Source organism: Vigna umbellata, chromosome 4, assembly GCF_029865625.1.
Source record: "Vigna umbellata cultivar VRB3 chromosome 4, Vumbellata_1.0, whole genome shotgun sequence".
Taxonomy (NCBI): domain Eukaryota; kingdom Viridiplantae; phylum Streptophyta; class Magnoliopsida; order Fabales; family Fabaceae; genus Vigna; species Vigna umbellata.
The window spans coordinates 25,376,709-25,389,296 of record NC_142168.1 but is presented as its reverse complement, the minus strand read 5'-3'; the positions used below and the strand labels follow the sequence as shown (position 1 = coordinate 25,389,296).

General features: G+C 31.3%; 1 protein-coding gene across 1 annotated transcript; it reads right to left on the bottom strand.

Annotated features, from left to right (window-relative positions):
• Positions 1-7,111: 7,111 nt before the first annotated feature.
• Positions 7,112-11,131, bottom strand: LOC124840258 (membrane steroid-binding protein 2-like). The gene is made up of 2 exons (XM_047316278.2): positions 10,687-11,131; positions 7,112-7,728 (listed from the first exon to the last, which is right to left on the bottom strand). Exons 1-2 carry the CDS (start codon positions 10,992-10,994, stop codon positions 7,365-7,367), a joined length of 672 nt encoding a protein of 223 aa, XP_047172234.1. The 5' UTR covers positions 10,995-11,131; the 3' UTR covers positions 7,112-7,364.
• Between the last annotated feature and the right edge of the window lie 1,457 nt (positions 11,132-12,588).

The window sequence follows — 12,588 nt, the reverse complement described above, 5'->3', positions numbered from 1 at the left end:
TAATTTTATAAAATATAAATCTTTTTTGTGAGTAAAAAATACCCGAGTAGTATAATATTTGCGCTTAACTCATATATAAGTAGATATTAAAATATATGTTTATACATATATCTATCCGGGTTTTACTATATCTATTTTTACCATTCTTATGCATACTTTTATGATCCCAAATTTATTGTAAGAGTAACGCTTAATTAGATATTTGGATATCGAATGAAAATTTAGTTGAGTTTATACTAAATTTTAGTCGTACATTAAGTATTTGAAATTTTAAAATTTTTTAGTTATGTTTTTGCTATTATTTTTTTTATAATAATTTGTAAAAGAAGCTATAATTAGTGGATATATTTTGTTATATTTAATTAAAATTATTCTTAAAAACTAGTTAAACTTCTAAATTTATAAAATATAATTTTAAAAAATATATAAATTTTTAAAATACAAAAAAATAATTTATAAATTTATAAAATCATGAAATAAAAAATAAAAAATATATAATTTTTAAATTTTGAATTTTTTAATTTTTTAATTTTTTAATTTCATAATTTTATAATATAATAATTTTATAATTTTAATGTGTAAGATAATTGTCATCTCATATAGTTAACAAAAAAAGTTAACATAATAACTCAAATAAGAAGTTTTAAAATATTAAAAACTCAATAGACCACAAAAATTTAATAAAATTAAATTGAAAATTTCTGAATTTATCAACTACTCAAAACTTAATTAATCCTTAAAAAATCATTATTCTCTAACCCAACTACGTATTATCTTTTATTATTTATTTATCATTATGTTATTAATAAATGGCATGAGATAACTCTACAACTTTACGATTTCAATCTTGAAAATGTATAAACATGGCCAAAAGTTATAAAATATATCTATTAAAAAAAATGTAAGTCACAAAAATGACATTTAGAAGTGGTGATGATGTAAAAATAGTGAGACTCGATTATTTTAATATTAAATAGTTTTATTATAAATAATTTTGTTATAAACGAGTTTCATTATTTTAAAACACACCATCTTTCTTGAAATCATTTTTCTAGAGTTCTCTGACTTCTCTCTAAGAGTTCTTCTTCTCTGCTCATCTGATTGAAGAACCGAAACCGTAGGAGTGATCCTGGCGGTGAGCTCTTCAATTTAGACCTATCAACTTCTCCATCTGAGTAAGTTAAGTTTTGACCCTTTTTTTCTGATCCTTTCTTTCTTTTGTTGCATGTGGGTCCTGCTCATTTTGCATGTAACATCTGAGTTTTCTATAAGACATGTTGTTGATAAGTGATACTAACAGTATACCCTGATCGTGTTTCTATTGTCTGTAGTTACAGATAGAGCTCCTAGAGTTGTGTAAGCGGAGTAGGGTCTCTGAAGCGGTAGGTCTTCTAAAAGGTAAGGGAAGCTAGATGTTTAACTTTAAATTATGTTTGTTGTGTAAGAATGGTGCTTATATGTATGTTAAGTTGATGTAATTACGATCACACTATTTATGCTAGTATTATTTCCTTTAAATGTGTATGTTTGATTATTTGATGAGGGATTTATGATATGATGTGAATTTGATTATTTGATGAGGGATTTATGATATGATGTGAATTTGATGTTATTGTATACATGAATAGTATGTTGTGAAGTGATATTGATAATTGGAATTGGCGGCAAGGTTTACGGAGTAAGGAGTTATCAAAGCTTTTAGAAAAGGGAGGTTTTAATAAGCAAGTTTGTTAGATAAGGGTTGGTTTGAGAAGTCTTATATTTCAGGTATGTGGTAGTGTTTGTTGAGACTTATTGGAGTGATGAACTTATTGGAATCTAATCTAAAGCCAAGGGTAGTCTTTTAGTAGTGTTTTGGATGGTTTTAAGTGCAATTTGGGGGTTTTGAGTAGTGAGATTTTGAAGTAGGAGATTTGATCTGAAAAGGGGAGTTTGGGGTCTATGTTTAAGTCATTTATGACTTGTTTTAACTTCTAGTTTGCTATATTGGTGTTATAAGTAGTATATTTGAGTTTGGGTAAGTTTAGAGTAGTCAAGTTGGGTTTGAGGTAGTTATTTGGAGTTAAAGATGTGGTTTGAGATGTCTCTCAGTGTCTAGAAGGTCTTAAAAACCAACTAAACTTGTATAGAGGGTAGAAAAGGTCATATTAGAGGTATATCTATTTCTAGTGTGATGTTGAGCATCCTCTAAGCGCCTTGTTTGCGCAAGCCTTGGGCTTGAGCGCCTCCTGAGCACCCTTTCCAGTGGCTTTTAGTGCCTCGGCGCCCCTTTTCCATGCGTTGGCCGCCCTTTGTCATGTTTTTGGGTTTTCCAGTTTTAGAGTGTTCTGTGATTTTTTTTATGCACTGTTTTGTATCTTTTGATGTATATCTAATGGTTTCATATGGATTGTGTTGTGATACATGAAGTTTGAATGTGTATCTATATAGATATTTAGTGGAAAGTTATGGAAAAGAGTTCCAAGGTGGAACTTCTTGTTTGTAGTTCCAAGTATTGTAAGTATGAATATAGGAAACTCAACCTTAGGGTTCATCCTGACACTCTGTAAGATCTAAGAAAATGTAGAGCTTATAAATAAGACTTGAGTATGTTTAATTAGATGTACAAGAGTTCATAAGGTGTTGTGTAACTCAGTTGGTTAGAGCTCTTTGATGGGCAAAGTGGTCACGTGTTCAAGTCTTGACTTGAACGTAAATTTTTATGTTATTAATTTATTTTGTTGATATAAGTGCAACACATGTTATTGTATGGTTGCTAAATTGTGATGTGTAATATTCTCAATGTGATGTGTTGGTTTGTTGGTTGAGATGGTTGTCTAGGATTAAATGGTTGTGAGTTCAAATCATATTAAAGAGGTTTATGAGATACCTTTGTTTAGTGGAATTATATTTTTGTTTGAGGGTAAGAATATCTTTTACCCTTTGTGTTTTGAGGTGCATAATGGTTGATTGATCTTTATCGATAAAGCTCTATAATTGACCAAGTTATAGGAAATTATCCTTATTCAATTAATTGTTTCCGTAGTTGTTAATTTAATTATGAATACCTTGAATTATTTGTTAGAATATTGGTGATATATTTGGGTGATTTGAAAGTTTCTATACCATAAATATGCTCTGCTTTTGAATTCATAAATGTTGGTTCTCTTTCTTGTGTATACATGCAATTCTTTTAATGCCTTGAAAAGTTAATTAAATGAAAGTGGAAATTGGAAACTATGAATTAGTGATTAGGTTTTCTTTTAATTATATATAGAAATAAATTGAGAATTTAGGTTTCCTATTAATTAAAATTATAAATAATTATGGGTTCTCAAATTTAAATAAATTGGAACATATGGTTGTTCTTAAGGTAGCCATGGATACATTACATCTTTAATTAATCTGGGAAGAGAAATTTTAATAACAGTGGCTTAGGGTTTTCTCTTTATTACTCTTAAAAAAAATGGAGTCTTTTCAATTAAAATTACATAACTTTAATTAGAATTCCTAATTGCTCAATTGTTGATTTTTCTCATAAACTTTGTTAAGAGTTTCTTTCCCCAATTGCGACGCGGCAATGGCGCGAGGGCGCATTGACCGTTCTTATTCTTCTCCCCTCTGTTCTAGTTTGCGACGCAAGGAGGGAGGTTTCCTTCCTTTCCTCCTTTTCCTTTTCATTTTGCAGAGGGAGAGGGTTTCTGCATTTCATGACAAGGGTCTCTACTTGACGGTGGCTGGCAAAGGCGGCAACGACCCGTTGCGAGGGGTATCGACGATGGAAGTAGAGTGAATCACGGTCTCAATCTTGCAATTTAGGGCTCCTGATCTTGTTTCTGATTAGGGAAAATTTGGGTTGTTGTTTATTCCTTGAAGGTTTTGGTCTCACATTTTTGGACCAAGGTTTGAAATGGGGATTTCGATTTGGGATTGAAATTAGGGTTTTTGAAATTGGGAATTTGGGGACTCGGGCTTTCAAATATTGGGTTTCTTTCATGATTTCTCGTTTGAGTTGGGATTTCATTATTTCTACCTTGACTCAAGGCGTGAATTGGAGCTTCTGATCTTGTTTTTTGATTTTGCGATTTGAGAAGGTAAGGTTTTCGTTTTTGAATTTGGGTCTAGGGTTTTGGTTCTTCGTGTTGATCTGAGTTTGGGTTTCTCGAGCTTACACCTTTCAGAGCTTGGTTTCGTTCGGCGTTTGGGTCTGATCGTGGTGGTTTCCACCTTCGAGGTAGCTAGTAACAACGAGCATAGGTTCAGATTGGATGGCATTGAGCCCTTGGGTTGCTGCGGGTTGAACACAATTGGCCTGCACATGCCCAAAGTTGGACTTTGTGAGACTCATATTAAGTAATGAGATTTTTTTTAATTATTTGGGAATCAATTTAATTAAAATATAAAATTGGAAATAGAAATTAATTTGGTTCAAAAAGGAAAGTAATGAAATTTTAAATTAATAGAAAAGTAAATTAATTAAAAATAAAATTGGAAATAGATAATTTGGTTTAAAAAGGAAAGTAATGAGATTTTTATGATTAATTAGACTAATAAATGATTTATTAATATTGGTTAGATATTGAATGATATTTATTTATTTATTTTGTAACTTATATTTGGAGTGAACTCATTAAAGGTCCATATTGAGCACATTGGATTTTGAATGAGACTTTAGATAATGATGAATGAATAATGTTAGGCAGAGAATAAGAATAGTTGTTGTGTTTAGGAATATGATGAACTTTGAGTGATGATTGGAATGGGTGAGTGAGTGTTGGAGTTGTACTAGAATGTGTGGTTGATCAATGAGCAAGAGACATGAGGGAATGTGTTTACTTGTTGTGCCTAGTAAATCTTGAGACTACGTTTCGTGTGATACGTGATATCGACTCTTTTTGTCCTTGTGTGCGAAAAGAGAGATGTTCGAGTGTTGAACCTTCTTTGTATGGGGGACGATGTTTCGCCTAGTCCTTGTGTAGCAAGGAAACATGTCTTTAGCAAGGATGGCGAGACGGCTCGAGCGGGCCTGTAGGGGAGGCTACAGGTGGCCTATAAGGGAGGCTACAAGTGTGGTGAGGTAGTGTACAAGAGTGTGACGTATCCTTTCATGATGAGGTTCATGGATTGATGATGCTCATGATGAGGACGAGGATAGTCCTTATGGAAGTACATGTGTTGATGATTCGTGATAACAATGTGTTTGGACACATTGTTGATAAGGATAACATTAATGGTATGATTATGGTATAACTGATGATGATGTTGGCGACGATCATGATGTGGGAATGATTAAGTTAGTAAGAATAACATTATTGTGTTGTTATTGGTCGTGCTATGGTAGTTTACCCATATTTGTTTGTGTTGTGGTTGTGTGTGTGTTTTGCAATGATCGTATGACCCTTGGTTTCACAGTAGCAAGGGATGTTGCAAATGCTCTAGAGGCATGATAGATATGCGAGACTGGGGAAACAACTTTGGTTATTTAAAGTTTTTGAGTTATGCATTTTAGAAATAATGTAAATGGGCTAATTTTATTTATTGGTTATTTTAGTAATTTCAGAAGTTTGTAATTAGACTATATTTTTGGTAGAGTTAGAACATTGTTTTAATTCCTCACATTTAAAATATCAAAATTTTATTTAGTACCTTTTTTTCGTATTAAGATATTTTTTATTCATTTTACTTTAAATATGATTTGTGATACCCTGAAATTGGGGCGTTACAGACTTTAATGGTCATTCATTCTCACATATAGAGGGGTGAAGCATGTGGAGAAAGTAGCATGAGGTCCTAGTTCAGAGACTTTACCTTGGCCTAAGGCATTGGTTAACGGACTAACCTTGTGTGATAGCTTGGGGTGTGTTAGTTGTTTCACCACTACAAGTGCACGAACTGCCATAACTCGACATTCATACTATATCCGGATGGTACAGTCTAGGTCTTGGCATGTTTAAGATGTATGGATTGTTTTATGATAAATATGATTCATGTGTGAAATATTAATGTATATTTTGATTTGTTTTGTATCACTAGTTTACCCTTGTTTTTGTGTTGTATGTTGTGTGTTGTCTTCTCTTTTTGCAATGATCACTTAAATGGTGTGAGCTTAGAAAGACGTCTTTTCAATTGGTCAACGAGAGATGAGGGTAAAGCAGAGGCGTAGTTAGATGGATATATAGAAGTATATCTCTTTTTTGTGATAAGTTTGTTTTATAGTTATTTTATTAGCATCTATGTAACGTTTCATTTTAATAATTTTTATACTATTAAAATGGGATGTTAGATAACATACAACATTATGTGTGCAACAATTACTAAAGATAAATATACAAGGTTATTAAAACTTTAATTTCATATTTAATAATTATAATAATTTATAAATTATTAATTATATGTTGAATTTAAGACTTGTTTAATAATTCAAATTTTAATTTAGTAACAAAACTATTAATTATTGTATTAAGTATTAATATTGAAGTTTTCAATATTTTTATACAAATATTTTTTAAATATCAAGATGTGTTAATATCCTATATATGTTAGATCAATAAAAAGTTAGTAAAAATAAAAGTGAACCAACAAAGAAATTTTCTACAAATAAATAAACAAAATTTGTCAGATCTAAATAAAATATATTTATAACTATTTGACAAAGTTCAATCTTTTTTTTTTAATTTAAGAAAAAATCAAATATTTTTAAGATTACCTTAATTTGTATATTTAATTAAATATAACTAGACTTAACGGAAGGTTTGAAGTTTCATTTCGTGAACTCAAATTTAGTTTCATTTCTTTGTTTTGAAGTCTTTTGGTAACTTTCTTGATTAACTATGACTCTCTTTTATCGTTTTTCTCAACGATTTTCGTTATCGGCTGTGACCCTGATTGCAATATGTAGTCATGGCAATTGCAAAATTTGTTTGAGGAAGTTCTAATCAATACGATCCAGTTTATATACATCAGATCTTGTGCTTCACCGCTTCACCGTGCTATGAAGTTGATGATCTCTGGAAGTTATGATCTTTCACAATAGTAATAGTCCAATCAAATGAATGCATCAATTACATGCTAATTCATAGGGTTAATAAGACGAGAAATCAATCAAATTATGCCAAGAAAAAGAGAGACAAAGTACAATCACAATAAACGATTCTACCTTGTACCATGCCATATCAGATTTGATCTCATACATTACATGAAGAAGCTTAAACACAGGAAAACTGAAAATAAATACCAAGAATTTCTTATTTATCAAACAGAATACTTAGACAGAGGGGCTGGCCTAAACTAACAACTTGTCTTATATTTGCTGAATTCATTTGGCAAGGATGAGTCTTTTTCACAAGTTTTTGCTAGACAATTACTCTTTCTTCATCCAACTATTATTACTCTTTATCAGCATCAACCTTTGGGAGGGGTTCGTCATTTTTAATATCAGCTGATTCTGACGGGTCATTTTTAATATCAGCTGATTCTGATGGACCATCTTCAGTAGGCTTGGAAGATTCAGCACCACGGGGTGTTGATTCTGACGGTTCAGTGACTGGAACTTTCGGTTTAACAGTTCCAACTTTTACATACTTGCCCATAAACTTGTATTCCCAGTCTTGCAAGGCCTCAAGCTCAAAAGGGCCAAGCCCAGAGATATCTCCTGTTAGATCTTTCTCCTCAAAAGACATTTTTGCCAAAGCTCTGCTAGCATCCTTCCCAGCAAATAGAGCATACGGTCCATTGGGTCCATAAAACATCCTGGTGGATTTCAAAAGAAAAATCAATATAATATTCTTCATAGCTACCAATAAAATCAGGTATGCTTTGGATTTTTTGACCATAATACCATTTTTTGTTTTGACTAACAAAAGATATACGTAGGACAAAGTTTGTAGGTGACTCCTTTTCGTAGAGTTTGAACGGCAGTTCTTGTGGAATTCAAGCCCTTTCTAACCAATCATCCAAGCAAAAAACACAGTAGTATCCAACACGTCATCCAAATAGAAAATTGGCCCAATTTCCCTGTATTTGTTCAGGACAAAAGGAAAGGGAAAGGGATGAAAAACGAGTTTTGAATCTTCTAATCCAGATTAACCTACTTCCTAGTTTACCTTTTTTCCGGATTGTTGCATCACTCTATTGAAACCTAATATTCCTCCTTTAGTTTAACAACTGTGGTTCATTTACATCTAAATTTTTATTTGACTATAGGTCAAGAATCTTAATTTACTTTCATAGCTTACACAGTTTGATTTCTAAAACATGTGGTTTGGGATAGTTACTTGGTATTTCAGCTTTTCAATGACCAAAACTTATTTTATCTTTAACAAATCTGGTCCTCTTTTTAATTTTCTTAGACCTATACTAAAACCCTCAAATCTTATTTTCTGTTTAAATAGTTTTAATATATGATTAATTTGAGATATGAAAAAGTTATAAAAGTTGAAGTTAAAAAATTTTGTGGAAATGTAATCAAATTTGAAGGAAGTTGGATTTGAAATTACGGTTTGCAGAAGAAAATTTCTACTGTTTTATTCTGGGTGGAGTTCAATATTTTTGTTAATGAATTTTGGGTGAAATAAGGTTTAAGACTTCACTGGGTTCAACTGTGATGGATGATGAGTAGAAAAGGAAAATCAGAATTTCAAGTATGAAAGAAATTGCCAAAGTGAAGTTATTTAAGGACACAATTTCCCACTAAAGACTTGAAAACTTTTATGGCAATTAGAACAGACTAAATGGAGCAGCCAAAAGTTAAAGCAAACAACTTAATGATAATTAGCGTGATCAGAATTAAATGAAAATTGACAAACAAGACGCATATGTTCTCCCTCCCTGTCACACCCACCCAGTCCTCAATCAGAAACTTTGACAAATCAAACTGAAAAAAATGAAATTTTACCTTATAGAACGAGTTAGATGTATCAAGTACATAATTTGATAAATCAGTATTTCTATCAGGCCTAGGAACCCAAAAATCATAATTTCCTGATGAAACTAAATATGTAAACGTTCACTATTTCTAGAGACAGAAACACTACAGTGAAAAATATGATTGATAACCCTTGACATAGAAACCACCTTGATCAATATTTCAGACCACTTAAAACTAAGGAACATATGAATACTATATTTTTGCAAGTTCCAGTTAACATGCATGAAAACTACAGTTAAAGTCGTTGGAAGATAAACACTGCATAGACAGAAAGACAGACAACTTTCTCAACAAACTGACAAAGTGAAAGCAACTGTTGACTTCAACGGTGAATAAAATGAAATGGGATGGAACAGAAAAAAGTTACCATTATAATGATAGGATATTTTTTTGCTGGAACAATATTAATACTAGATGAAACGGAACATAATACATTCCATCAGATTTTAAACAACCCAATGAATGGAACCAAGTATCATTCAATTCACTTCTTCTTCACTCAATTTCATCCATTTCCTTCAATATACACATACCCACCAACTAGCAGTGTTGGGAGGAGGAAAACTTTAAATGAATGTCACTTTACATTTAGTGCATATTTGACTTTCAGTTGAGAAAGATGGAAAATTTGACAAAGTTACTTTTTCTCAAGGTCATAACTTAGGTCAAATGTCATTTTCAGTCGACAATACTTTTTCCATCCACCCACTTTTCCTCCTAATAAAACGCAGATCCTTAGGCTAGGTTAACAGAAGTGTCGACCAAGAGTTGAAAAGTGAAGGCTCAACAACGTGTTTAATACAATATTATTCAAATCCATACACATTCCCAATATTCAACCCTCCCATTTCCCACCTTCCCACTCCTACCAAGCATAACGTGTGATTTCAAAACAGAGCAGACTCGTATCCTCCCCGTTTGCAACCAAAATTTACCATACAAAATGACCACAAATATAGATAACAGCATCATTATAAATAACAGTAAGTTATAGTAGACAACAGCAAGTTTTAGTTGCTAACTCACTCCTCTCCATAAAACAGAATCAAGACCTCCAAGTTCGAAATAGAAACTAAAAGATCACATAATTCTTCAAACTGTCAACACTAACACCATTCAACTAATGTGCACAAAAGAAATGCACCCAAAGCATACCAGAAAAGGGGACAATTTTTCACAAAAGTAATCCAAACAAAAAGAAAGAAACCTTGATACTCGTGCTTCTCCGACAAAAACTTACATACAATTTGCTCAGGTATGTTTGACTGTGTTCTCAAATTGGAAGTACAGTTATACCTTGGTAAAGTCTTTTAAATTGTTGACATGAGCAAAAACAAACTCAAATTGTCACTAGAAAGCAACACTAGAAGCCTCTATAATCTATATTGACATATAATTTCAGACGTTTATTACGCCAATTATTAAGACAAACACAAATTTTAACAAGAAATGGAACAAAACTATAAAGCATATGTAGAACTGCATGTAAGTTTTGCCCATTCCTGAAATGCACATCTAAGAAAGAAATAAAAAACCCAGAACACAAAAATGCATCCGTTGACCAAATAAACAAAAACCCATAACCCCAAAAGACAGGAAACAAAAAGGGTAAGAGCGGAAAACATAAAAATTACTAAAGGGATCTTTTTGTTAAGCTGAGTGGGGGTCATCAGTCAATATTAACCAAACAAACGATAACCCAGAATCCAAAATCACAAAAAACAAAAAGGGCAAAAATAAAATAAATAAATAAATAAAAAAGTGATCTTTCATCCCTGTACCTGCTTTGCGAAACATCATAGATCTGACCCTTGATAGCCATGAGGAGGGGCTTCTCCGGGTCAGAGCCGTCGTAGACCTTGAGTTCCTCCTCGGTGACCTCGCCGATCTGAACGGGAGGTCGCAGAGGCTCCATCTGGGGCTCGAAGTCGCGGGGGGCTTCGTGGCGGTGATCGGAGGAGGGGAAGAGGCCCGTAATTACATAGTAGATGGCGAGAATGAGGGCGAGGAGGGTGAAGAAGGTGGCCGGAGAAAGGCCGGTGTAGACAATTATGGCTTCCTTCAGTGTCTCCCATAGTTGCAGAGCCATCTTCTCTGGTTGCTGCTGCTGCTGCTGCACACTGTGTGTATAAGTGTTGAGGTGTGAGGGAGAATAAATAGGAGAGAGAGATAGAGAAAGGATGAGATTTTGATGATGCAGACCGAGTGACTGCAGTATTCTACTCACTGTCAATTGTCCTTCCCCACACTGTTTTTCTTTTATATATGTTATAAAAGTGTGTAATAATTTATATAAAATAATACTTTAAAGAACATTTTTCTTTTTCACTATATCTATTATTTACATGATGATTATTATTTTTAGGATTAAATATATTTTTAGTTTCTAAATTATTGGTCGTTTTTGGTTTTCGTCCCTCTTTCAAAGTAAGTTACAATTTGATTCTCATTCTTTTCGAAAACGTTCGTTTTAATCCTCGAAAACTAACACGGTTTAAAAATTTGGTCCTCATTTAGCAACAAAATGAGAATTAAAACCAAAGTTCCGAGGACTAAAACGAACGAAAAGAATCCAAATTGTATCTTACTTTGAAAGAGGGACGAAAACCAGAAACGGCAAATAATTTAGGGACTAAAAACATATTTAACCCTTATTTTTATAATATTTTAATATTATTTACGTAACGATTATTATTATTAATTATGAAATAATTTTAAATCAATAATACGATAATATATATATAAATAATGTTAAAAAATATAAAAAATATTGTCAAAATTTCACTATTTTTATAACACTTAAATTGTGTTAAAATATTATAAAAACTGTGGTCAAAGTTTAATTATTCTTATAAGAATTATTTTTACTTTTAAGAAGAATGGAATATTTGTTACCAATCACTTCTCAGTACTTTAGTAAAAAGGTTAGATTTAAAAGTGTGCAAGAGGTATATGTATTACCAAGATAATGTTTTCTAAAAAAATAATAATTATATTTATAAAATTAATATGAAATTATATTTCTATTAAAATAATAAAAATATAATAACATGATAAAAAAAATAATAAATAATAATTAATTTATCAACTATCGATATTTATATTATAATAATTCATTATAATATAAAAATATAGTTTAAATAAATATAAGTTGAACCGTTTTATAGTAAAAAGATTTTAAAAAAATTATTAGATAGTATTTTTTTTAATATGATTACTAAATCGAAGAAAAAATTAGAAAAAATTATTTTTAAAAATATTATTCATGCAGAGTTATTTTCAGAAAGAAAATAGAAATAAACACTGATTTCATATTTCTAAAAAAAATTCTTCTTTTGTAAAATATTTCCTTACAATTAATGAAAAGTAATTATAAATATAACATTTAAAATAAATATTTACACTACTATCTAAAAAGATATATGATTTGATATACCTTTAAAATAAATATTTATATTAAAAAAATATTAAATACGTTTTTAGTCCCTAAACTATCAAACAATTTTGGGTTTTATCCCTCTTCGAAAGGCTTATTCATTTTCATCCTCTTAATTTTAAAACTTTTATTTTTAGTCTTAAAATTGAACGACGTTAAGTTTTCTTTGATGTGGCAAACAACGAGCCACGTCACTTTTATTTTTTTATGAAACGTGTCAATCCAGTCAATCTTTAACGGTTACCCA